This window comes from Chiloscyllium plagiosum, unplaced genomic scaffold (assembly GCF_037043375.1).
Source record: "Chiloscyllium plagiosum isolate Xiang-an unplaced genomic scaffold, Cpla_swu_hap1 HiC_scaffold_10, whole genome shotgun sequence".
Classification (NCBI taxonomy): Eukaryota; Metazoa; Chordata; class Chondrichthyes; order Orectolobiformes; family Hemiscylliidae; genus Chiloscyllium; species Chiloscyllium plagiosum.
The window spans coordinates 61435570-61463562 of record NW_028270148.1 but is presented as its reverse complement, the minus strand read 5'-3'; the positions used below and the strand labels follow the sequence as shown (position 1 = coordinate 61463562).

Genomic DNA, 27993 nt, shown 5'->3' with positions numbered 1-27993 from the left:
CAAGAATGGAGATATTGAACATTTAATTGTACATGAGGTTTTTAAAATGAGAAGATAATGGGAAAGGGTCAACAATGTGAGGTGAGAGACATGTTTATCCTTTCATCCCCTTTCAAAAATACACAAGAACTGGGGTTAAATGCCAGTCTCACCCTAGTCTGTATGTGTTAGTGAACGAAGGTGCTTGCGTGTGCCAGGGCTGAGATGTATATTAGCCTGGCTTTGAATGATAATGTGCTGTGAAAGTAGTACATGGAAACTCGAGTATCCGAATGTGATGGGCGGGCACTATTTCATTCGGATAATCAATTATTCGGAAAATCGATTAAATGCCTTTCCTCTGGGGCTCGGAGTTTTAAAGTCTGCTCTCTATTCAGGAGACTGCAGCAGTGCGCAGCGCGAGACCCGCCCCCAACCCTGTCCAACCCAGCCCCCCGACTCCCAACCCAGTCCAACTACTCCCCCAACCCCCAACTCTGTCCAAACCCAAACCCCACCCCCAACCCGATCCAACCCTGCCCCCCAGCACAAAGCACGCAAGCCCCCACCACCACCTCCTACCCCGGCCCCTCTCCGGGGCATCAGCCTCCAAAGAGCGTGCTACACACACACACACACACACACACACACACACACACACACACACACACACACACACACACACACACACACACACACACACACACACACACACACACACACACACACACACACACACACACACACACACACACACACACCATTTTACAGCAAACGTTTGACAGGAATGTTGGAGAGATTATTCCTGGGAAGCGGGGAGGGGTTAGGGTACACCCCTCTGTAGAACTCCAGGGAAAGTGTGGAGAGATAGAGAGGGCAGGAAGTCAGTCATTTGGAGATGGTGCCTGTTTAATCACTGTAAACAAAAGACACGATCACTGCTGGAAACAGGTCTTTGATGTAATGTTTCTATCAGGGCCTCAAGATCTCCTTCGGATAATCCGATTTTTGAATAATTGGTATTTGGATAATCGAGTTTCCTCTGTAGTTAAAGAACTATCACAACTCTATTACAGGTAAGGGGGTTTCTCACGTTGAGTGTGGAAGCCATTTAGCAAGTTAATTCAAAGGGAACTAGGACAAAGCCAACAATCTCAAAATAGACTGCTCAACTATCAACATTCCACAATCTACTATTCAAAACAACCCAGAGACTGATCTGTATATCTTTTAACTTTTATTTTTTTGGACTTCTCTCACATTTGCTTTTTATGTGGCTACAACATACTTGTCCCTTTTTTCAAAATTATTAACACGGATTCTAAATAGTTTACACTCCCGCACAAATCCCTGTCAGTTTACCACTCTGTGCACCAAAATTGTCCAAACTTTTTGTATGTTGTTCACGTGGGCAGCACGATGGCTCAGGGATTAGCACGCTGCGTCATAGTGCCAGGGACCTGGGTTTGATTCAGTCTTGGGCAACTGTGTGGAGTTTGCATGTTTTCCCGTGTCTGCGTGGATATCGTCTGAGTGCTCCGGTTTCCTTCCACAGTCCAAAGATATGTAGGTTAGGTGGATTGGCCATGCTGAATTGCCCAAAATGCCCAGGGATGTTTAGGCTAGCTCGATTAGCATGGAAAATTCAGGGTTATAGGGATAGAGTAGGGAGGTGTGTCTGGGTGGGATGCTGTTTGGAAGATTGGTCTGGACTCGATGGGCTGAATGACCTCCTTCCACACTGTAGGGATTCTATGATTCACACTTCAATATTTTTCTCATGTGACAAACTAGTGAGCAAAGCTCAGTAAGCTAGGGGGCTGAATATTACATACCTTTGCTGGGTGTGTTTTTGGTGGTGGTCCTGTAACATCGGACTAGCCCACCATCTTCTAGAGCTCACCCCATAATTAAGGATAAATTGAGTTTGTTATTAGTTCAACTGACTCCAATAATACACTGAAGAAGGGCTTATGCCCGAAACATCGATTCTCCTGTTCCCTGGATGCTGCCTGACCTGCTGCGCTTTTCCAGCAACACATTTTCAGCTCCAATAATACACTGCCCATTTAATAGTGTGGTTGGTATGGAATTCATAATTTCTTTTAAAGTAGTAAACCCGTGTGGAGTGAGGGAGAGAGGGGATGTTATTATTGGAGGATGCCCCTTGTCCATGAAGATGGGAAGTTCCTCAAGAAAGAGGCTAAAGTCCCACGAAGAGCTCATTTAATCTATCTGGGAAGCAGGCCTGTACTTTCTTTTGTAGCTTCTCCTGGGACATTTTCACACCAGGTCTAGTTCCACTGACTCTGACTTGGGCAGCATGTACAGATCTTGCGCCCAGAGCATCTCGGAAGAAATTCCTCCTCCTCTTTAGGCGGTAATGGTATCAAGGCTGTGACATCGGCTGCGTCCATCTCAGACTCTTGGGATTCTTCGTGCTATACAGCGGGAGAGAACCCACGGTTTCTGACAGCCTTTCTGACTGTTCTGAGGGGCTGGATAAATTTTGCACTTGCCCCGTTTGCAAAGAAGCAACTTCAATGTGATCTACATGTTTGTTCAGGACTGCTTCACCTACTTGAACTTTGTATGTCACAGGACCTGACCACATGTTGATATCACCTTGTACCCATGAAGGACCATTTCTGTGCTTTTGACTCCAAACTTTATCCCCAGAAGTAAACTGTCTCTCTCGCTCAAAGAGCATTGGTATCCCTGATGCCCCACAGGTCTGGGAATATCAGGTTTAATCTGGTGCAGATTCTCCTCCCTATCAGCAACTCTGTTGGAGCTATCCTTGTAGTTGTTAGAGGTGGTCTTATAATCAAACAGGACCGGAGACAGTTTGGTATCGAGTGAAGCAGTAGGCTGTTTCTTTAAGCCTGCTTACAATATTTGGACTGCTCTTTTTGCCAGACCATTGGATGATGGCATGGAGCTCTCTAAACATGCTGAATGCCATTTGACTTGAGGAAATACTTGAATTGCCTGCTGGGAAATGACATCCCATGGTCTGTTACTAATACTTCCAGGAGTCTGTGTATTGCAAATGATGCTCGTGATTTTTCAATTGTCATCACCAAGTTTGACGACTGAACTCTATGCATGTCAACCACTTTGAATGGGCATCTACGACGACCAAGAACATTGAGCCCATGAAAGGACCAGTATAGTCGATGTGCAACCAAGTCCAGGATTTAATTGGCCATTCCCCTGAATGTGGGGGAGCTGTTGGCAGTAATTTTTGTTCTTGTTGATACTCTTTGCATTGCTTCACCAATGTGGCTATTGTCAGAATCCAATCCTGGACACCAGACATATCTTCTTGCCAACATTTTCATTTTGGAAACTCCTTAATAACCCTGGTGGAGTTCAGCCAGTATCTGGCAGCAACCTTTACTTGGGGCACTCACTCTTGTTCCCCAAAATAATGCACCATTCTCTATGGTGCTCTGATCTTGTCTGGTCCAGAAAGATTTCACTTCTGGTTGTGATGGTCCTTTTGCTTCCCAAATCCCCAGCAGCTGTTTTATTTAAGACAGGATTGGATCTTTTTGTGTCCACAGTCAGATAATGCCATTGGTGATGGGAAGGGTGTCCAGAAAGTAAACGGACTCTTCCAGGAGAGGTATCACTTGTGGTGTATCTGCCCGTGGGAGGTGGCTCAAGGCGTCTGCATTTGCCACTTGGCCTCCCAAACGGTGTTTCAACTTATAATTGTACGCACTGGGAATGAGGGTCCAACACTGAATTCTACCAGAAGCTATGGTGGCATTTCCTTGGCTTCTTTAAGTAGCCCTAGCAGGTGTTTGTGGTCCATTACAATTACAAATTTATGTCTGTAAAGGTATTGGTGGAACTTTATCATTCTAAAAATAACCGCCACACCTTCCTTCTCTACCTGTGCGTATTTGTGTTCAGTATCAGCCAAAGTGCAGGAAGCATACACTGTTGGGCATTCCTCTCCATTGGGCCAACGGTGAGCCAACACTAAACCTGATATTGTAGGGGATGCATTACATGTCAGCACCACCTCTCGCTTGGGAATGTAGTGGGCCAACACCTTAGAAAATAATAGATGCTTTTTCACTTCCCTACAGGCTACTTCTTGGCTAAATGACCATTTTCGGGGCTGACGCTTTATCAATAACAGGTATAAGGGTGTCAGGATGGAGGCCAGGTTAAATATAAACTTTCCGTAATAATTCACCAACCCAAGGAAAGACCTAAGCACCTGTACAGACATGGGAATGTTGATCGTCCTCACTTTATCTTTCAATGGGTGTAAACTGGTCTTGTTGACTCTGTAGCCCAAGTAGGTCACTTGGGGTGCCTGGAATACACACTTCTCCCTTTTAAGGTGTACACCCACCTGGGAAAAATATCTAAGGACTACGTCCAAGTTCTGTAAGTGTTCTGTATTGGTCATCCCTGTTATTAGCATGTCATCCAGATAAAAAGTGATCTGGGATGAACCTTCTAAGATGTTCTTCATCATCTGCTGAAAGGTTGCATAGGCTGATGATACCCCAAATGACAGTCTTATATATTGATACAAACTCTGGTGGGTATTAATTGTGGCATGCTTCTGGCACTCCTCATCTAGTCATAATCACAGGTACTTGTGGCTCATGTCCAGCTTCATGAAGAACAGGCCCCTGCCAGTTTTGCGTACAAGTCCTCTTTGCTAGGCTTTGGATATTTATCCAGCTGCAAGAAGCAATTTACCATTTGCTTGAAATCACCACAAGGATTTAACCAGATATTTATTTTGATTAGTTCTGATTTGGATGTTACTAAGTAATTTAACAGTTCCAAACCACACATAGATAGATTTTCCAGGGTATGCACTTTTCTAGATACCAGCCTTGAGTCCTCTTACTCAAGTCAGGCAACGTAGAACTCATTTGTTGTTTCAAGTCCACATACCTGCAGCAATTAGAATAGTATGCTGGCCCGGATCCTGAAGAACATTTTAGTTATTTGACCAATGCTCAGCTTTTTTTTTGGAGTTTTGCTGCGGGCTTATCTAGGGTCTCACTACTCAGGGTATATCCTGCGTCAGGCTATGCAACTGCTTACACTCAAGTGGTTTTCCCTAAGCTCAGTTGGACAGGTGAAGAAAAGGGTGGCTCTGTGTCTGCTTCGGTCCCACAACTTCACCCACCCACAGTGGAATGCTAAATTGCACACGTTCATATAGTAGTTAGACATGCTCACTTGCTCAGCCATTCACCCATCCACTAATGTTCACACAGTCACTTTGCTCTTACTCACATCAACACATGCACTGAGTCACACAGGCCCAGGAGGTTTAGTGATTAATATCGCTGAGAGGCAGTATCTGCAGCTATGATGATGACAACCTGTGCTTCCTCCTGCCTAGTCTAACACTCCAGCTTTCCTGTCTTGCATGGCTGCTGCACCCACAGCTCCTCTTGCCAACATCTCTTCCAACAGCATCCCCCACAACTCCCTTCACCACCTTCCCCTAACTCCAGTGGCCCAGCTCCCCTTCTCCTCCTTCCCATCTCCCAGTGGCACAACTCTCATTCACCTCCTCTGCCTCATAATAGGTCAACTCTCATTTATTACCTCCTAAATCAGTGCCTCAGTAAAATTCTCCCAGTCTCTATTCTACATACTCATTGCTATAGGGCGGCACAGTGGCTCAGTGGTTAGCACGGCTGCCTCACAGCACCAGAGTCCCGGGTTCAATTCCAGCCTTGGGCGATTATCTGTGTGGAGTTTGCACATTCTGCCCGTGTCTGCATGGGTTTCCTTTGGGTGCTCTGGTTTCCTCCCACAGTCCAAAGATGTGCAGGTCAGGTGAATTGGCCATGCTAAATTGCCCATAGTGTTAGGTGCATTTGTCAGAGGGAAATGGGTCTGGGTGGGTTACTCTTCGGAGGGTTGGTGTGAACTTGTTGGGCCGAAGGGCTTGTTTCCACACTGTAGGGAATCTAATCTAATCTAGCTTCAAATGTCAAGTTAAGTGAAAATACTTACATTTCACTATTCACCACTATGACTACAGATCATTTATTTCCATCATTTGTTGTTGATATGATCACTAATGGTAAAAAACAGAAGTCTCTGATTGGAGAGTTACTCCTTGTAAAACATTCTAGTTATATTTGCATTTACAACAATGACTTGGCACACCACATAGGATCACTTGATGATCCACACAATGGCCTGCAGGCTGCCTATTGAATAAGCTTAAGATAAATGAACCATTTATCCTCTCAGATTCTTTGTTTACCAATGCTCTACCCATGCGAAGATATTCCTCCCAATAACAGGAGCTGCCATTATTTAATGCAGTAAACTTTTATGTAGCAGCTTACTAAATGTCGTTGGAAATCCAAATAAACTACATCTACTGGTTTTCCTTTAGTTACCTGCTTCATAAGTCCTCAAAGAACTCTAATAAATTTCTGAGAAAACAATTTCTCTTTCATAAAACCATACTGGGGTTTGTTGAAAATTTCCAAAATGTCTTGTTACTATTAACTTAATAACAGATTCCAGCATTTTGCCAATCATAGATGTTAGGTTGTTTCCTATTTCCAAAGAAGGGGAGTTGCAATTAAAAAACAAAACTAGAAAAATATTTGCAAAGGAAAGAATAGGTGCTAGAGGTGATTTCCTCGAATTGCAGGAGCAGCAATTACTGTTTCATATGCTGTTATATTGTTTTGGAACTTTGGAAAAAAGAAGTCAAAACAACAGCAGTTTTAAAAGGGAGAAGAACAGACAAAGGAAGCACATGGTGAGGTCATTGCAGAAGGGAGAGAAAGAGAGAGAGAGAGAACCTGCACAGTTACTGCCTTTGCTGTTTGAATTCGTGTATCGCTGGACATCGGCGTGCATCTGGGAAAATTATCAAACAACGAAATTCACAACTGATCTTGGAGGAACTGTTGGGGGAAGTTCACAGCACAGAATCAGATAAGTTAATTGTTGTTTTAAGTGTGGCCTACAGAGAATCTGCAGTAGTGAGTAGAGTAGGTTCTTTATTCATTATATGTTTTTGGAGACATGTCTTTTGATTTAAACTTAAAATATAAGTCATAACTATTAATTTAACCTGGGGCAGTATTTGTAGAGGAATAAGACGGAGTTATTTTTAGGGTCTGTAGATTGTGAAGGAGCAAAAATGGCCTTGAATAGAGTGATATGTACTTCTTGTCAGATGTGGGAGTTTAAAGAGAGTTTAAGAGTTACTGTGGATTATATCTGCCATAAATGCTGATGGCTGTGAATCTTATCAGATTGAATGGATCGGTTGGAGAGACAGTTAGAAGCAATGAGGAATTTGCAACAACCTTGATGGATGGTAGTTATAGGAAGGGGGGAAATTCTCAGATACAGTCTCATAGATGGGTTAACTCCAGGAAAAGTAAGACAGGTAGGCAGCTAGTGCAGTAGTCTTATGTGGATATACCCATTTCAAACAAGGATGCAGTTTTGGAAAATGTAGGGGGTGACGGATTGTCAGGGGAACATAGCACGAACAACCAAGTCTCTGGTATGGAGACTGGCTCTAATGCAATGAGGGGTACATCCGGTTCCAAGAGATCAATTGTGTTAGGGGATTCTCTAGTGCGAGGTACAGACAGACATTTCTGTGGCCTGCAGAGAAAAAGCAGAATGGTGTGTTGCTTCCCTGGTGCCAGGATCAAGGATGTCTCAGAGAGTGCAGAATGTTCTCAAGGGGAAGAGGTTCCACACTGGAACCAACGACACAGGAAGGGAAAAGGTTGAGATTCTGAAGGGAGATTACAGAGAGTTAGGTAGAAATTTAAAAAGGAGGTCCTCGAGAGTAGTAATATCTGGATTACTCCTGGTGCTACGAGCTAGTGAGGGCAGGAATAGGAGAATAGAGCAGATGAAAGCAGGCTGAGGAGCTGGTGTATGGGGGAAGGATTCACATTTTTGGATCATTGGAATCTCTTTTGGGGTAGAAGTGACCTGTACAAGAAGGATGGATTGCACCTAAATTGGAAGGGGACTAATGTACTAGCAGGGAGACTTGCTAGAGCTGGTCAGGAGGATTTAACCTCGTAAGGTGGGGGAAGGAGGAAGGTAGGTGGGACCCAGGGAGATAGTGAGGAAAGAGATCAATCTGAGACTGGTACAGTTGAGCACAGAGGCGAGTCAAACAGTCTGGGCAAGCAGGACAAGGTAGGACTAATAAATTAAACTGCATTTATTTCAATGCAAGGGGCCTAAAAGGAAAGGCAGATGAACTCAGGGCATGGTTAGGAAAATGGGACTGGGATATCATAGCAATTACAGAAACATGGCTCAGGGATGGGCAGGACTGGCAGCTTAATGTTCCAGGATACAAATGCTACAGGAAGGATAGAAATGGAGGCAAGACAGGAGGGGGGTGGGTGGCATTTTTGATAAGGGATAGCATTACAGCTGTGCTGAAGGAGGATATTCCTGAAACTACATCCAGACAAGTTATTTGGGTGGAACTGAGAAATAAGAAAGGGATGATCACCTTATTGGGATTGTATTATAGACCCCCTAATAGTTAGAGGGAAATTGAGAAACAAACTTGTGAGGAGATCTCAGCTATCTGTAAGAATAATTGGGTGGTTATGGTAGGGGATTTTAACTTTCCGAACATAGACTGAGACTGCCATAATGTTAAGGGTTTAGATGGAGAGGAATTTGTTAAGTGTGTACAAGAAAATTTTCTGATTCAGTATGTGGATGTACCTACTAGAGAAGGTGCAAAACTTGACTTACTCTTGAGAAATAAGGCAGGGCAGATGACTGACGTGTCAGTGGGGGAGCACTTTGGGGCCAGTGACCATAATTCTATTATATTTTAAAATTATGATGGAAAAGGATAGACCAGCTCTAAAAGTTGAAGTTGTAAATTGGAGAAAGAATAATTTTGACAGTGTTAGGCAAGAACTTTCGAAAGCTGATTGGGGGCAGATGTTCGCGGGTAAAGGGATGGCTGGAAAATGGTAAGCCTTCAGAAATGAGATAACGAGAATCCAGAGAAAGTATATTCCTATTAGGTGAAAGGAAAGGCTGGTAGGTATAGGGAATGCTGGATGACTAAAGAAATTGAGGGTTTGGTTAAGAAAAAGAAGGAAGCATATGTAAGGTATGGACAGGAGAGATCGAGTGAATCCTTAGTGGATAAAGGCAGTAGGGGTATGCGTAAGAGAGAAATCAGGAGGGCAAAAAGGGGACATGAGATAGCTTTGGCAAATAAAATTAAGGAGAATCCAAAGAGTTTTTACAAATACATTAAGGACAAAAGGGTAACTAGGGACAGAATAGAGAAATAGATGGTGACATCTTGCAAAATGTCCATATTACAAAGGAGGAAGTGCTGGATGTCTTGAAACGCATAAAAGTCGATAAATCCCCAGGACCTGATCAGGTGAACCCTAGAACTCTGTGGGAAGCTAGAGAAGTGATTGCTGGGCCTTTTGTGAGATATCTGTGTTATCGATAGTCACAGGTGAGGTCCCTCAGGGAATCCTGAGGGACAGAATCTACATGTATTTAGAAAGGCAAGGACTGATTAGGGATAGTCAACATGGATTTGTGCGTGGGAAATCATGTCTCACAAACTTGATTGAGTTTTTTGAAAAAGTGACAAAGAAGCTTGATGAGGGCAGAGTAATAGATGTGATCTATATGGACTTCAGTAAGGCGTTCGACAAGGTTCCCCATGGGAGACTGATTAGCAAGGTTAGATCTCATGGAATACAGGGAGAACTAGCCATTTGGATACAGACCTGGCTCAAAGGTAGAAGACAGATGTAGGAACTTGACCAGATGGGCCAATGGGCTGAGCAGTGGCAGATGGAGTTTAATTCAGATAAATGCGAGGTGCTGCATTTTGGGAAAGCAAATCTTAGCAGGACTTATACACTTAATGGTAAGATCCTAGGGAGTGTTGCTGAACAAAGCGACCTTGGAGTGCTCATAGCTCTTTGAAATTTGGAGTTGCAGGTAGATAGGATAGTGAAGACGGCATTTGGTATGCTTTCTTTTATTGGTCAGAGTATTGGGTACAGGAGTTGGGAGGTCATGTTGCGGCTGTACAGGACATTGGTTAGGCCACTGTTGGAATATTGCGTGCAATTCTGATCTCCTTCCTATCGGAAAGATGTTGTGAAACTTGAAAGGGTTCAGAAAAGATTTACAAGGATGTTGCCAGGGTTGGAGGATTTGAGCTATAGGGAGAGGCTGAACATGCTGGGGCTGTTTTCCCTGGAGCGTCAGAGGCTAAAGGGTGACCTTATAGAGGTTTATAAAGTTGAGGGGCATGGATAGGGTAAATAGGCAAAGTCTTTTCCCTGGGGTTGGGGAGTCCAGACTTGGAGCGCATAGGTTTAGAGTGAGAGGGGGAAAGATATAAAAGAGACCTACAGGGTAACTTTTTCACGCAGAGGGTGGTACGTGTATGGAATGAGCTGCCATAGGAAGTGGTGGAGGCTGGTACAATTGCAACATTTAAGATGCATTTGGATGGGTATATGAATAGGAAAGGTTTGGAGGGATATGGGCCAGGTGCTGGCAGGTGGGACTAGATTGGGTTGGGATATCTGGTCGGCATGGACTGGTTGGACTGAAGGTTCTGTTTCCATGCAGTACATCTCTAAGACTCTATGACTCTGAAAGATAGACAAGAGAAAAAGGGATAAAACATGAATATCAGCTTAAAATGATCCCTGTCCAAAAAAAAGACATCAGATGCTGACTTAGAAGCTGACTCATAATCTAAAACACAGTAGGGGAATAGTTACACGGCAGAATTTGAAGAAAAAGATGTGGAGGCATTCGTTGTATATTTTGAGGAGGAGGTGAATCAAATGAATTTGTTAAAGAGAACTTGGACGTTGCCCATGTAGAGTAAGGTGATAGGTAAAGCACAGGAAATTTACCCTTTTCTCTCAGGGGAGGTTTCTATGACATATTGGCTGCATAAGTGTTAGTGCCCGAGGCATTTAGGGGATGGTTTTGAAGTTTAAGCAAACAGCCAAGTACACCAATGCTGAATTTCAGAGCCAAGGAAAGTAATTCTGACAGATTGATAAGAGCATGAGCAGCTGAAACTATGTATGAAGAGAGATTCTTCTTTTAAAAACTCATTACCTTCCATAATAAGAACCCATGTGGAGGACTACAGAGTTGCAATTGTTCAGTTGGTAGAAGTAATGATTATGCAGAAGTAGATGATTATGAGCTAATCCACAACCTAACATGTTTTTTCCCTTTCATCACAAATTTGAAAAGGATAGAAAGTGTGATGCTGAATGCATCACAAATGGCTAGGAATGGCCCAACATCTTTTCCTAAGATCAAAAAGTAAAGTACTGAGGATGAAGGTGAAAATTGAAGGCTGAAATTCTTCCACTGTGATAAAGTGGGACAAATTTATTCAGAATACCATAAGTTACAATGGAAATCCATGGTATTTGTGTGGAGTATGTAAGAATGAGTCCTAAAAGGGAACTCGGAAGGAAAATGCCACAGATCAAATTGTAGCTGCAACTACAAGTAAGTGACCAGAGATAAAGAGGTAAACCAGAGGACCTGGATGTGAAGAATGAGGGGCATGGATAGAGTAAATAGACAAAGTCTTTTCCCTGGAGTGGGGGAGTTCAGAACTAGAGGGCATAGGTTTAGGGTGAGAGGGAAAAGATATAAAAGAGGCCTAAGGGGGATCTTTTTTACACAGAAGGTGGTACGTGTATGGAATGAGCTGCCAGAGGATGCAGGGGATTTGAAAATACACCAATCAGGGATCTGGACAATCATGTCTAGGATCTCTTCTGTCAGAGATCTGGAGAGAATAGAGTCCTCAATGTCCATTTGTTGATCTTTCAGGAGAGTTCAAAGAGTGGTCTATAGGCACAGCGGGATTAAATGACAAGGAGTAGGGGAGTCAAGGACAGAAGCAGAGGGATTTACAGTAATGAAGATTATGACAATGTTGGGGAGATCACAAGTTCAATGGGTGAAATTCGGACTGTAAGAAGGAGCATTATTAACTCTGACCAACACCGTGGCCTCCATTGGGAGATGATAAAACAACAAGATGGGCATCATCAAGGTGTAATTCAGGTTCAAGGCAGGGAGAACAGTTCTGGATGAAGTTCAATATGGTGGGTCTCCCTTTTGGGGGATGGGTTGAAATAGACTGTCAGGGTAGTGTGATAGTAGGGAACATGCAGTGAATAGGCAGGTACCTAGTGATAGGCAGTACCATGTACTGGTGACATCCAACCTAATCTGCATTGCCAGCTATCACTTGTCCCTGTTTACATGTGAACAGCTCCTAGAAAATAGCTGAAACAATGCTCAGGATGGACAGAGTAAGAGTCAGTTTAGTGGCTAAAAGTGCAGAATCCATGTTTTCTGGACACCACAACATTACACTGATAAAAATGTTTGAAAAACGCAACTACATTGGAATTACTGAGTGGTCAGATGCTGGTCAAAAGCAATTTGCTACATGCCATTGATGCTGCAATTTGAACTTGTTGAAGTTAGCAACAATGACAATGCAAAAGGCCAGTGCTGGGTGAAGAAGAACCAGAATTAGTTCCACCATCAAGGGTCATGTGCCGGGCACACAAGTTTGAGTCCTCATCAATTATGGCTGAAAATGTGTTGCTGGAAAAGCGCAGCAGGTCAGTCAGCATCCAAGGAACAGGAGAATCGACGTTTCGGGGCATAAGCCCTTCTTCAGGAATGAGGAAACTGTGTCCAGCAGGCTAAGATAAAAGGTAGGGAGGAGGGAGGAGGGACTTGGGGGTGGGGAGTTGGAAATGCGATAGGTGGAAGGAGGTCAAGGTGAGGATGATAGGCTGGAGTGGGGTGGAGGCGGAGAGGTCAGGAAGAAGATTGCAAGTTAGGAAGGCGGTGCTGAGTTCGAGGGATTTGACTGAGACAAGGTGGGGGGAGGGGAAATGAGGAAACTGGAGAACACCTCTGGGACACCCGGACCAACCAACCCAACCACCCCGTGGCTCAACACTTCAACTCCCCCTCCCACTCCACATGCAGGTCCTTGGACTCTTCCATCGCCAGACCATAGGAACACGACGGTTGGAGGAAGAGTGCCTCATCTTCCGCCTAGGAACCCTCCAAACACAAGGGATGAACTCAGATTTCTCCAGTTTCCTCATTTCCCCTCCCCTTGTACGGGGCCAAGAAGTGTCCAAAATACAGCAAATTTACCACAAAGACGGTACTGGATGCGAGGCCCACAGTAACACCCTTTGGAACTTAGTTAAGGATAGCATGAGGAGTGGGAAGTTTAAAGAGTTGCAGAAGACTGTAGCAGTCAGTTATCTGCTGGAGGACTGGGCAGAAAACCAATAGGAAATGCTGAAGCCAGATAGATGACCTTTGAAAGGAGATGAACAGACTTACAGAAAAAGCTGAGAATTATTTCACCCGCATGAAACAATATAAGATACAGTTTGAAAAATTAGAGAGAGAGGAAAATAAATATGAGAAGGCATCTGAACAAGAGAAGAGGCATTGAAAAAGCAATGAATGATTTGAAGATTGCTATGAATGTAGTACATAAAACAGTTCAGGAGAATTGTAGTACTAAGGGGGAACCACACAAAGTGAGAGAAATAGAGAGGTTATGGAGCTACATCACAACTCAGCGAAGCATAACACGTGCCTTTGCACATCCAATCTCTGAAGAGGAAGGGGAAGGAAGTGGAGTCGTAGACTGGGGAGACAGAGCTGCTAGGGTACAGTGAGGAATGGGATGACCCCATCCCCTTGTGAGAGAAAACAGAAAGGCCCAGCCCTGTCTGTTCCAATGGCTTCTGTAGTGACAAATCGTACCTGAGGCAGGAAATGCTCGGACTATTAACTATTTCACTCTCTTTGGACCCTCAGAATTGACTAACATTGCCAAATTTGTAGGCACGTGTCAGTTTGGGGATAATCCCCTGGAGCTGTTCACAAAACCAAACATCAAGAGACTGATACATGGATTAGATGATGAGAAGAAATTAGTATTAATCTGCCTGCATCCGAATGTTGTTTTGGCCCTAATAAGAGAAAGAGCTAATGGACAGGGAACCTGCACTCAGTTAAAGGAAGCTATTTTAACAGCTATTGGAGCTATTAGAGATGATCCTGTGGCATTATTAAGTAAGTGTAGGCAGAGAAAGGGGTAACACCCAACAGCATTTGATTCCCAAATCTGGTCAGTGTTTTGGAATATTTAGATCACCAGAATCTATAAGACTGAAAGATCTTTGTATCACATGGTATGGAGGATTTAGAAAAGGCTTGTGACCCAACAGAGACCACACACATAGAAGCATGGAAAGTAAGATGGATGACAACAGCATGGGATAAGGCAAGGAGAAATCCAAATAAGACCAATATGACGAGAATGGCACTGGCTAACAATGCTAGATACCCTGGAAAACGAAGGGAAAAGGTCTGAGCTGGGAGACCCATCCCTACCATACCAAATGATGGGTTATGTCAGGGCGGTGAAGGGGAACCGCCGACAGCGGACACATCATGTGAAGGAGTGGACACTACGCTCGAGATTGTTCAACCCCTTGGAAGGGAGGGACAAATTAAATGCAGACTTAAAGCTTGCCACTAGAGGGACCCCAGCCTGTGCCACAAAATAATATACTACCAATGGAGGTAATGAGCAGATTGTACCCCAGCTCATAATGACAATTTCAGGCACCTCCAAATTAGATGTATGATGCCAGGAGGGATGGAACAGGAACACCCTTGGTGGACTGTAGGGTTGGAGGCCACGCTATCACTTTTCTTTGGGACATAGGGGGATCCTGAACCACCCTAAACACATTCACTTTACACCAACATACCTGAAAAACAAAGGCAGAAATTATTCTAATTGGATTTACGGGACATTTACAAGTAGAATAGGTAACTAGTCCTTTAAGTGTATAGATTGGATCTGTACTCTTATAGCACTGTGTGGTCCTACTACGACTACCTAGCAGCAGAAACCTATTTTGACAAGTGATTACATGGTAAGGATTTTGCTTTGACCTGCTAAACTGATGAACTGGCAGATATCAGGGAGGAGCAAGGAACATTCTATTGCTGAAATACCTGTTGGTCAATACTGGAAATGAGTTTGCACAGTGGGAGAAATGTAGATATGACCTGGGATCCAACAATCCAGTCCATACAGAATCAAAATGCTTTTGCTAAAATCAAACAGGAGGGAAATTTGTGTCCAAGGAGATATAGAAACAATAAGAGTTCCTCAAATAGTAGAAGGAGAAAGTAATCCAGAGTTTAGTAACTCAGGGAGTATTGTGACCTGTTGCCAGGACTAATAATTCTCCAATTTGGCCAGTTGAAAAGCCAGAAGGGAGCTGGCAATTAACCACTGACCTAAGGGAATTAAATAAAGTCATGCCTATGGCAGCCCTTACAGTGGCTACTAGCCTTGAAACTATGACTAACCAAAGCGAGTTAGCACAATGTTTTACAGTATTAGACATTAACAAAGGATTTTGGTCAATCCATTCATATTTACACACTGGGGAAAGAAAGACAAAAGGTGGTTTGTACGTAGAGAATAATAATGACAGGAAATGGATAGTATAGTCCTGAAACTGCCAAAGACCATAAGTGCTCAAGCAGCTAAGTTGGCAGCAGTGGCATACATAGTGAGACACCCAGTGATATATCCCTCAGGATCTATTATCTGCTCAGACAATACTCATGTGTACAACAGCCTGATGGAATATCTACTCTTATGGGAGGTGAAAGGGTTTGTATCAGCAGATGGGAAAGCCCTACTGTCTGTCCCATTGCTAAGGTATAAGGTATAAAAGGCAAAGGGGAAAGAATATGGAGTGATCAAAGAAAAAGCTGATACCAAGTTATCACCAGAGGAAAACAAAGGCAAATTAAAATTAGATTAGATTACTTACAGTGTGGAAACAGGCCCTTCGGCCCAACAAGTCCACACCGACCCTCCGAAAAGCAACCCACCCAGACCCATTCCCCTACATTTACCCCTTCACCTAACACTATGGGCAATTCACCTAACCTGCACATTTTGTTTTGGACTGTGGGAGGAAACCGGAGCACCCGGAGGAAACCCACGCAGACATGGGGAAAATGTGCAAACTCCACACAGACAGTTGCCTGAGGCGGGAATTGAACCCAGGTCTCTGGTGCTGTGAGGCATCAGTGTCAACCACTGTGCCACGTGCCGCCAATTAATTGGCTAAACATGGGGTAATAGCAAAGAGTGGCAGTTGCAGAGTGACGAAATAGGAGCACAGAAAGAGAAAGGAAAGACCCCCACAGACTTAACAGGAGAACAGAGGAGGGATACTGAATTACAAACATTTCTAAAGGAAGAGAAATTGGGTTGTGATGAACAAAAGGGACTTCATGTAAGAGATGTAATTGTTCTATGCAGTGGGAACTTTGTAGAAGGAAAGGAACCAACTGATACACTGCTTTCATAACATTCGCAGGCACTAAGGAGCAAAGAAAGCCTGGAAAGACTTAAGGAAGTGTGTTGGTGGCCACACATGAAGGGAGTCATGGTGCATTATGTCAAGAATTGCTTGATATGTGCACAACATAACCCGGATAGGAATGTTAAGAAATGAGCTTTAAGACGTACTGGGCCAGTTGAAAGACTTGGACAAACTTGCAGATAGACTTTGTGGGTCCACTACCCCCAACTACAGGAGGATATAAGCATACCCTAGTGACGGTGGATACCTTCACCAAATGGGTAGAGGTATTCTCTACTTGAACCGATACTGCTAAAAGTATGGTCAAGATCCTGTTAGATAAAGTCTTTACATGTTGGGGTTTACCAAGGTGTACTGAATCAGATTAAGGATTGCATTCTACAGCGCAAGTAATGCAGAATGTCATGACATTACCAGGGATAAAACAAGAGTTCCACATATTCTATTTGCTCCAGTGGGATAGTAGAAAGAATGAATCGAACTTTGAAGAATATGTTGGCTAAGATGATGTAACAGTATATGACCACTTGATTGACAGTGTTTCCTCATGTCCTGATGATAATAAGAAGCACTGGGTCTTTCTCTATTGGATTTACCCATTACACATTGATGACAGGATGAAAGATAAGGGCATTAGAGCCCTTGCTAGAGTTGACCTCTCAGAACCAAGAGTTGACAACATAACAAGGAACAGGTGGGTTCAACAGATAATTGAAAGGGTAAAGAAAGCTAATCACGGAGCAGCTAATAACATGGGAAAAAGGAATCAACAAAGTAAAGCTCATTTTGATTCAAAGGCAAAGCTAGTAGAGTTATAGGTGGGTCAACAAGTAATGATCTCCATCCACTAGACAACATTCTTTTTAGCCCCCAGATTTGCAGCACCATATGAAGTAATTGATAAAGCCAGGCCCTCTTTATACAAGGTTCTAACAGCCCCTAGCAAGGGTGGGTGATGTCATACAAATCAAATGAAATCTTCTGGGGGAGACAAAAACAATATCATCATAATCAGCACATTATGTTGGATTTTTTTGCAGCCAAAGGAATTTCCGGATGGAAGAATGGGAAGATCTCATGCTAGATTGGTTTTGAGAAAGTGGCTGAGAACACTGGGACAACCAGGAAGATGGGGAGGATGTTGAGAAACCCGAGCCACAGGTAGGACAAGAAATGGATTCCATTGAGATCCCCCTCATAGAAATGCAATGTAACAGACCAATACCAAATTGTACACTGATTATCTCCCAATGGAGAAAGCAGAAAAAGAAGGATAGAGATCGACATACTCCTTTTCAGTCCAGATGGACGAAGAGAAAAACAGGGAGAGTACAAGAGGTACCAGATGTGCCTGAAGTAACCCAAGGGGTGCAGGTTCTGTCATTGGAACAAAATCAGATTGACTGCAAATAAGAGCATAAACTATATTAGTTTTCTAGGAAGAAGAATCAACAAGAATGTGGAGGATCATTATCATCATTTTCCTTTGAATGGAGCTCCTTCCGCAGTGAATACTGTGACTGATGTTTTCTAAGAACAGGAGGGGATAATGTTGTTTGATTGTGAGCAGGGCATATTTCATGTTTGAACAAATGTCACAGTAATGGTCGCATGTTTGGAGGAGATGTGGGGATACCAAAACGGATGGAAATGGTGTGCTTTGAATGGGCATAATGTGGCGATTAGTAATGTTCCTTCTGATTTAGTCACTGGCTCCAAAATTTTGTTTAAGCCTGAACCTAATGAGAAATTGTGTGTAACTCTATCCTTCCGTTGAAATGACACGCATGAAGATTTGTGACAGTTTGAAGCTGCGGACCTTCTCTCATTCAACAATTCATTGCAGACTGGATAAAGATTATCCATAAATGGAGCACGACTGGAACTCTCCAGAGAATAACAATGTTCAAGGAACTCCTTGCCAGGAGTTGGGGCAAAGACAACAAAGGCACTGGCCAGCCTCCCCTGGCCAGCTGACCATTCCTGGGAAATGAGCAGAAGGGTGACTAGTGTGGTTTCCCTTAATTATTTGTGATTTACATTTGGGAATAATTTTGATATTTGATATTTTTGAGAATAAAAGAGTGAACTAGTTAAGTTAAAGTGTGCTCTGTGCCTTCTATACTCCCTTCCATTGGGGTTAATTGTTGTCTCAGACAGAGAGAGGCGACAAAACTACTGAGTATTATGCTTGATTTAAAAAGTCTGAAACTAATTTGTTGGAAAAGTAACTGCATGCAGTTTTTTCCCCTCCAATTCCATTTTAATTTCACTTCCTCCTTCTCCGCTTATCTTTTCCTATTTTTGCTGTTGCTGTACTGCCTCTGTGCTTGTTATTGTTTAATCTTTCAAATGGGTGATTTAGTGGGGGGTATTAAGAAAATGCAGTTTTGTGACACTGGGGGTAATATATTGTTGCTGTCTGGTGGATTTGTGAGATAATTGTAAAATTTCAATTTATTACAAAGATGAAAATAGTTACGTATTTGAAATATAGCTGTTTACTGGTTAAGAAAATACTCAAATTATGAATATATTTTCTATCTACCTCCATCTTCATCAGTGTCATCAGACTCTTCACTGTCCACAGGGTTGTTGTCCCTGTTTCCATCAGTTTCCCAACTCCAGATCATCAAAGCGGTGTCAGCTCCACCCACCGTCAGCAACAAACTGTCGTCTTGTGCCCATCGCACATTAGTCACATGTGCACTGTGGCCCACATACTTCTTAAACTTTGCATATCGGCCCTGGAATAAAAATTAGTTCAATTTTCTACCAGGTTTTGGTTATGATGACTTTATATACCTAGTATTAGTAAACCTTGACAATACAGAAGCATGTATACTATACCTCAACGAGATATTTTTGTTGATATTTTACTTTTTGCTGATAATTTTAATAAGTTTTTTTTCTGGATTAATTATCCATAATTTGTACTGCACTAAATAACAGAAAATAAAGAAAAACTAATCCATTTTGGCTTTCTTTAGATAAATATTTTGTGTGCTTGTCAATACTAATCTCCTTCCCTACTACCAAAATTCAAAATTATATAACCAGTTCTCATATGAAGTTTTTAAAAAATTGTAATATCTCAAAGTGCTAGTCATTGAGTCATACAACATGAAAACAGATTCTTTGGCCCAACTCATCCAGGTGGATCAGATTTCCTAAACTGAACTAGTCTCATTTGCCTGTGTTTTGCTAATGTCCTTCTAAACCTTTCCTATTAACGTACCTGTCCAAAAGTCTTTTAAATATTGTAATTGTACCTGCCTCTACTACTTCCTCTGGCAGCTCGTTCCATATATGCACTATACTCTCTGTGAAAAACTTACTCCTCGGGTGCATTTTAAATCTTTCTCCTCTCACCTTTAAACCAATGTCCTCTAGCTTTGATAGACTAATTGTGGCAAAATATGGCCTCTTGGCAATTCTGTTGTTTACAAGGTGAGGAGGGTGGCATTTCTCTGGTTGTCCTGTGAATGATTTTCCCAAGAGATTTGGGGACTTCTGGAGGTAAATTTGCCTGCTGTCTCCACAAGTATTTTGAGTATTGAAATCTATCCAAATTATATTATGTCATCAGCCTTGTAAGAAAGATGCTTGCTTCCGCGTCCGATGAAGTGCAATTCTCCAGTTTTAGCCTCTTGCAAATCTCTGATTTCTTTATTTCACATTAGTGACTGTGCCTTTGTGTCTCGGCCCTAAACTCAGGAATTTCCTCCTGAAACCTCTTAGTCAAGCTTTCAGTCACTTTTCCAATATTCCTTCATGCAGATAAGGTTAAATTTGGGTGATAATTCCTATAGGTAGTCCATTGGGATGTTTTCTACTCTAAAGTTGCTACATAAGTACAAGTTATTGTTGTAAAGGGTATATCAAATCAGCAGAACCCAGATGCATAATTGTGCAATGTAGCTATAATTCCGTATCTCTTCAAAATGGGAACATTTGGGTATAGCTTTGTCGGCAAAGACTAAGAGAGAGCCTAGTTCTTTACTTTATAAAACCCAGAAACAGTCTGTAAATGATTGAGAGGTTAATGAACACAAACCGATGACACATGATCCGTGGAATTTAACACAAATGCAGAAAGTCGTGAACCTTTTGTTTTTTCTGTAAATTAAATAAATTCTGTAAATTAAATTAAAACTGGATTTTGCAAAATATTGTGCTTATATGAATGGTGAAATTATGATTCTACAATATTTTATTTTATGCCATGAATTATGTTTTATTGTCACCTCAATTTGGCACCTGCTGCCATGATAAACCAATTGTCTAACTAAAGATTCACCTTAAAGATTCATAAAAAGGACACAATAGAGATTTTGTTGATTAAAAATTAATATTTTTATGTAAATTTAGCATTGTCCTGTTGCTTTTATTTTTGCTTTTGTGTGACTTATTTGTGCAGATTTGACTGGTAGGGTGAACATGATTTCACACTGTGGCATTTTTCTGAAAAAGATAGCACTGCATAACAGAGTCATAGAAATGTACAGCACAGAAACAGACCCTTCGGTCCAACTTATCCATGCTGACCAGATATCTTAACCGAATGTAGTCCCATTTGCCACCACTTGGCCCATATTTCTCTAAACACTTCCTACTCATATACCCAATTAGATGCCTTTTAAATGTTGCAATTCTACCAACCTCCACTACTTCCTTTGGTAGCTCATTCCATCCACGCACAACCCTCTGCAGGAAAAAAATGCTCTTAGGTCCCTTTTATATCTTTCCCTTCTCACCCTGAACCTATGCCCTCTAGTTCTGGAGTCCCCCACCCCAGGGAAAAGACTTTTGTCTATTTATCCTACCCATGTCCCTCATGATTTTATAAACCTCTATAAGGTCATCCCTAAGCCTCTGACGCTCCAGGGAAAATAGCCCTAGCCTATTCAGCTTCTCCCTATAGCTTAAATCCTCCAGGAAATCTATATTCATTAAGTTGATAACAAGGCAATTTATTTTCTATGTTTTAACTGCAGCTTACAAACAAATTGATTTGGTTTCAGGTCATAGCAGTCAAAGAACTAACAGCCTGTGGAAACTGCCTTCCGATTCAAGTATGAGTGAAGAATTTTGGGAGTGAAGCTGAATTGCAACATTCCTAAGTATTGTTAATTTTCATTGTAATTGTGCAAATATTCTCCTTTGATCTGGAACTTATAAATGTTTGTGAACACAGTGTTCCTATTTTAGCATCCTGCAATTCTCCAGTGGTCAAGGTCAAGGTAAGTACAAGGTCCTATCTATGTTTATTTATTTTTAATGCAAGGTTCTGCCTTTCCCGGCATTTCTATCTCTAATTTTCACACATTCACTACTGAGAGACAAGATGAAGAAACACAAAAGCTTTAGTTTCAAAGTTGGAACCACAAAATTGCACAAATACACAGGATATCATCATCCAAAGGAGCAGAGATAAGTTCATATTTAGAGTATAGCTTCCCCTTGAATTTCTGCTTTTAGGCATTGTCACAAACTGTTAATGCATCCATGTAGCCCATCTCATATTAGTATAAAGGTTGGGGATGAATGGGTGGATCCCATATAAAGTTCCACACTCCATGTTCTAGGTTTCATACATCGTATTCCACTTTAAATGTTTTTGCTCTGTCCTTGGCTAATACGTAAGAAATTTTTTTTAGTTCTTCTAACATTTAAAAATAAACTGGAATTGAATAGAAGGGAGAAATATCAGAGTTGGGCACCTCCTAGAACAAAAAAAAAACCCTTTTTAAAAACATGCCATTAATTTTCATCCAAAAATTTAGTTAGAAAATGAAAGTTTGAGGGTTTGTGATTTTCTGATCAGAACTACCTGAAATGATAATTATACAAGTTTTCCAAAGAAGACATTAGCTACTCTTCTGGACTGTCGTCCAAAAATTGAGGATTATTTTATATCTCTATGTATTTCAGTTTAACTTGCCAATAATTCCATGCAATATTTTTTGAGACCACACCTAATATCCATGCTTTTTACCTGCACAACATGACAACATTTGTAGAATATTAAAACAATGAAGTATCAATGTGGCTGCAAACTTAACTGAGTAAGCATGTTTGACAGCAATCACACAAAAAATACAATATTGTCCTGTTATGACAGAAAATTTAAAATTAAGTTGTACTGATTAACCATTTGGACTTTTTAAAATTTAAACAAAATATTACTTATATGAATCACGTTACCTTTACTGGATAAGAAAAGAGTTTCATAAAGCCAAAGTCATCTCCTGTGACAATGAGTTTTTTGTCTTTGGTCAGACAGGCTGCATTGACATCTGTGATATCACTGTGTGTAGGCCAGATTCCTTCACATGTTGGCCCTAAAACGCATGACCAAGTAGCCCAATCTATCTTCTCTATCTGCATAAAAGATGAAACAGATAAATTGGAACTTCCTTCAGATCAAATCGGTTACGATTTACCGTTATTAAGCAGAATAATTTATCTCAAAATAGGAACATAGAAATATAGGAAAACGAGTAGGTCATTCAGCCAACCGAATCTGTTTCACCATTTAGGAGATCATAGATCATACAATCCCTACAGTATGCAAATAGGCTATTCGACCCATCAAGTCCATGCCAATCTTCCGAAGAGCATCCCACCCAGACCCACCACCTATACTCTATCCCTGTAACTCTGCATGGCTAACCCACCTAGCCTGCAAATCCCTGGACACTATGGGCAATTTAGCATGGCCAATCCACCTAACATGCACTGTGGGGGGAATTCGGAGCACCCAGAGGAAACCCTAGCAGACACAGGGAGATTGTACAAACTCCACACCGTTGCCCAAGGCTGGAATTGAACCCTGATCCTTGGCACTGTGAAGCAGCAGTGGTAACCATTATTGAGCTGATGGGTGATCTGCAGCCATTCTCCAAATATTTTTGTTTGGCCCATAACCATGCCTTTGGTCCATATCCCTTAATACTTTGGCTTCACAAAAATGTATCAAGCTCAGATTTAAAATCAATAACTCAGTCATAGAGCTGCACAGCATGGAAACAGATCCTTTGGTCCAACTCTTCCATGCTGACCAGATATCCTAAATAAATCTAGTTGCATTTGCCAGCATTTGGCCCATATCCCTCTAAACGCTTCATATTCATATACTCATCAAGATGCCTTTTAAATGTTGTAATTGTACCAGACTTCACCACTTTCTCTGGCAGCTCATTCCATACGCACACCACCCTCTGCAAGAAAAAGTTACTATTTAGGTCCCTTTTAAATCTTTCCTCTCTCACCTTAAACCTATGCCCTCTACTTTTGGAGTCTCCAATGCCAGGGAAAACATCTTGGCTATTCACCCAATCATGACCCTCATGATTTTATAAACATCTGTAAGGTCACTACTCAAGCCTCTGACGCACAAGGGGAAATAGCCCCAGCCTAATTAGTCTCTCCTGATAGTTCAAACCCGGCAACATCCTTGTCAATTTTTTCTGAAACATTTGTTGTTTAACAATATCTTTCCTATATCAGGGAGATCAGAATTGCACACAATATTCCACCAGTGGCCTAACCAATGTCCTGTATAGCCTCAACATGACCTCCCAACTCCTGTGATCAATGCACTAACCAATAAAGGTGGGCACCACCCCCCACCTTTTCCTCCGCTACATCGATGACTGGATCGGCGCTGCCTCGTGCTCCCACGAGGAGGTTGAACAGTTCATCCACTTCACAAACACCTTCCACCCCGACCTCAAATTCACCTGGACCGTCTCAGACTCCTCCCCCTCCTTCCTAGACCTTTCCATTTCTATCTCAGGTGACCGAATCGACACGGACATCTACTATAAACCAACCGACTCCCACAGCTACCTAGACTACACCTCCTCCCACCCTGCCCCCTGTAAAAACGCCATCCCATATTCCCAATTCCTTCGTCTCCGCCGCATCTGCTCCCAGGAGGACCAGTTCCAAAACCGTACAACCCAGATGGCCTCCTTCTTCAAGGACCGCAATTTCCCCTCAGACGTAGTCGACGATGCCCTCCACCGCATCTCTTCCACTTCCCGCTCCTCCGCCCTTGAGTCCCGCCCCTCCAACCGCCAACAGGACAGAACCCCACTGGTCCTCACCTACCACCCCATCAACCTCCATGTACAACGTATCATCCGCCATCATTTCCGCCACCTCCAAACGGACCCCACCACAAGTGATATATTTCCCTCCCCACCCCTATCAGCGTTCCGAAAAGACCACTCCCGCCATGACTCCCTCGTCAGGTCCACACCCCCCACCAACCCAACCACCACTCCCGGCACCTTCCCCTACAACCGCAAGAAATGCAAAACTTGCGCCCACACCTCCCCCCCTTACTTCCCTCCAAGGCCCCAAGGGACACTTCCATATCCGCCACAAATTCACCTGCACCTCCACACACATATCATCTATTGCATCCGCTGCACCCGATGTGGCCTCCTCTATATTGGGGAGACAGGCCGCCTACTTGCGGAACGTTTCAGAGAACACCTCTGGGACACCCGGACCAACCAACCCAACCACCCCGTAGCCCAACACTTTAACTCCCCCTCCCACTCCACCAAGGACATGCAGGTCCTTGGACTCCTCCATCGCCAGACCATGGCAACACGACGGTTGGAGGAAGAACACCTCATCTTCTGCCTGGGAACCCTCCAACCATAAGGGGTGAACTCAGACTTCTCCCGTTTCCTCATTTCCCCTCCCCCACCTTGTCTCAGTCAAATCCCTCGAAGTCAGCACCGCCTTCCTAACCTGCAATCATCTTCCTGACCTCTCCGCCCCCCTCCCACTCCGGCCTATCACCCTCACCTTGACCTCCCTCCACCTATCGCATTTCCAAAGCCCCTCACCCAAGTCCCTCCTCCCTACCTTTTATCTTAGCCTGCTGGACACACTTTCCTCATTCCTGAGGAAGGGCTTATGCCTGAAACGTCGATTCTCCTGTTCCTTGTATGCTGCCTGACCAGCTGCGCTTTTCCAGCAACACATTTTCAGCACTAACCAATAAAGGCAAGCATACCAAAGCCTTCTTCACTGTCTTATCTATCCGGGACTCCACTTTTGAGGAACTATGAACCAGCACTTCAAAGTCTCTTTGTTCAGCAACACTCCCCAGGACCTTACTATTAAGTATTGTTATGACACGGGGTAAACCCCCACCCGCTAATTTAAACCAGCAACACAAAAGATTTAAAGAATCTATGAAAATTTGAGATGCAAAGAATTATCCCAAAAGTCACTCTTTAAAGTAAAAATTAACAACTTTACTTTTGAAATATAACAGAGAATAATTAACTAACAATGATTTACAATTCATTTATCTAAACCTATCTTTTATCTTCCCCTCTATAATACTGGTCCGATAAAACCCCCGATTAAGATTTACCAAAAAATTCAAATTTCAAAACCAGCTGTCAAATCTTCTCTTTGCATCTTCCTCTGTAGACTTGTTCTCCAGATTGGTGTTGATGTTTTTTTCTGTGCAAACACCTTCTCTTGGCAGGTTCTTATTAACATCTGTTGGTCTTTTGGCAGTTCTCTTTGCCACTCTGACTAACTGTTCAAATTGTCTGATACTTATACTCCAAAGCATCGGATTGTTTCACTGGTTTAATACTGTCAAAATAACAAAGTCAATCTTGATTGGAGTTTGGTATCTTGAGGCATAATTTAAACTGGCTGAATTTGAATTTGTTTTTCTCTCATAACAACCCATCCAGTGCTCGCTGTTCTGACCAAGTGTTACGTTGTTACCTTGTTCCAAACTCCCTGTGCCTCTCTAAGTCCTTGCTAGTTTTCAACTCTCTTAAAGGTACAGTACACCTTCCACCTTTATAACACCTCACCCCTTAAGAAAAAATAAACCATCATAATGAAAAGATGGCTTCATTTTTGATTCTATTCTTTAATCACATTACCATAACATGGAGATAAGGTGAATTTAGATTAAAGTTAACTTCTTTCCATATACATTGGATAAATACAAATCTCATCTAAACGTTATCAGTTAAATCTGCGATAACGCATATGCAATTATATTCTTACAACCCGTAACGTGCGATTTTTAAATTAAAAGTCTGTAACATAAGACTCCAATGAAATAGTCTCATATTCTTGTCTTTAAAGCGTTCTAAGAATGTAAGAGGATTGTGCTCGATATACACAACCGTCTCCGTCACATTGTTCGTGATTACACATCAAAATGTTGTAAGGCCAGTACCAACTTAATAGTTCTTTTTCGATCATGGAGTATTTCTTCTGGTGGATGTTGAGTTTCTTCAAAAAGTAACCAACTGGCAGTTCAATCCCATCCTCATCTTCCTGTGGTGTACAGCTCCAACTCCTACGTCACCAGCATCAATGGCAATGTAAAAGGTTTTGAAAAGCTTGGAGTAGCTAGAACTGGTGCAGTGGTTAATATTGCTTTCAAATTGTTGAATGTCTCCTGGCATTGTTCTGTCCACCAAAATGTTGTGTTCTTCCTCAGCAAATCGGTTAATGGTGCCAAGACACTGCTGAAGTTTGGAACAAACTTCCGATAGAATCTGCTGAGTCTTAAGAATCGAAGCATCTCTTTCTTTAAGATTGGTAGTGGAAATTCCTTGATGGCCTTCGTCTTTGCATTCCGTGGGATCAACCTTTCATGACTGATGTTATGTCCCAAGAACGTCACCTCTGCTTTCGCAAATTCAGTTTTATTTATGTTTATTACCAGTTTTGCTTCTCGTAGTCGTACAAAGAGCTCTGCCAACTGTACCATGTGATCTTTCCAGGACTTACTAAAGATCACTATCATCCAAATAGACTGCACAGTTTGTTAACCCAGCCACAACTCTGTTCATGAATCTTTGGATGTGTCGGGTGCGTTCTTCATTCCAAAGGGCATCATTTAAAACTGATATAGCCCATTTGGGGTTACAAACACAGAAATTGATTTCACTGTCTCTGATAAAGGTACCTGTCAGTAACCATGCAGTAAGTCCAACTTGGTGATGTAACTGGCTTGTCCGACTTTCTCTAAACAGTCCTTCAATCTTGGATATGAGTCCGATTTTGTAACTGGGTTGACCTTCTGATAACTCGCACAGAATCGTTGAGTCCTGTCCAGTTTAGGAACTAAGAACATCGACGAACTCCACTTGCTCTGGCTTGGTTAGATGATATCCTCGTTGAGCATGGCCTCCACCTCCTTCTGAACCTACCTGACTTTGAAAGGATTAAGCCGATAGGGGTGTTGTTTTATCAGAGCAATATTCCCTACGTCTACTCCATGTACAATAGCATTAGTCCATCCCATCTGATTCTTACATATGTCCTTATACTGCAGTAACAAATCTTTCAACTGCATTTTTTGATCCTGAGACAGATAGTTTACTAACTATTTCACTCCTCAAAGACTTTTTCATTTTTAAATCTATTTTGAGGCACATCAAAATCCACAACATGTGAATTTGATTCCTCACTCTGCATG

The 27993-nt window shown here is 42.3% G+C and overlaps 1 protein-coding gene across 2 annotated transcripts in view; it reads right to left on the bottom strand.

The window, feature by feature from the left end:
- The window catches only part of eml6 (EMAP like 6), a 524201-nt gene that overhangs the window by 151908 nt on the left and 344300 nt on the right, over positions 1–27993 (bottom strand). For both annotated transcript variants that reach the window (XM_087991388.1, XM_043695965.2), the window contains exons 25-26: positions 22710–22886; positions 19051–19249 (exon numbers count right to left, since the gene is read on the bottom strand). In XM_087991388.1, coding sequence (XP_087847514.1) covers positions 19051–19249; positions 22710–22886 — 376 coding nt within the window. The remainder of the gene's footprint in view (positions 1–19050; positions 19250–22709; positions 22887–27993) is intronic.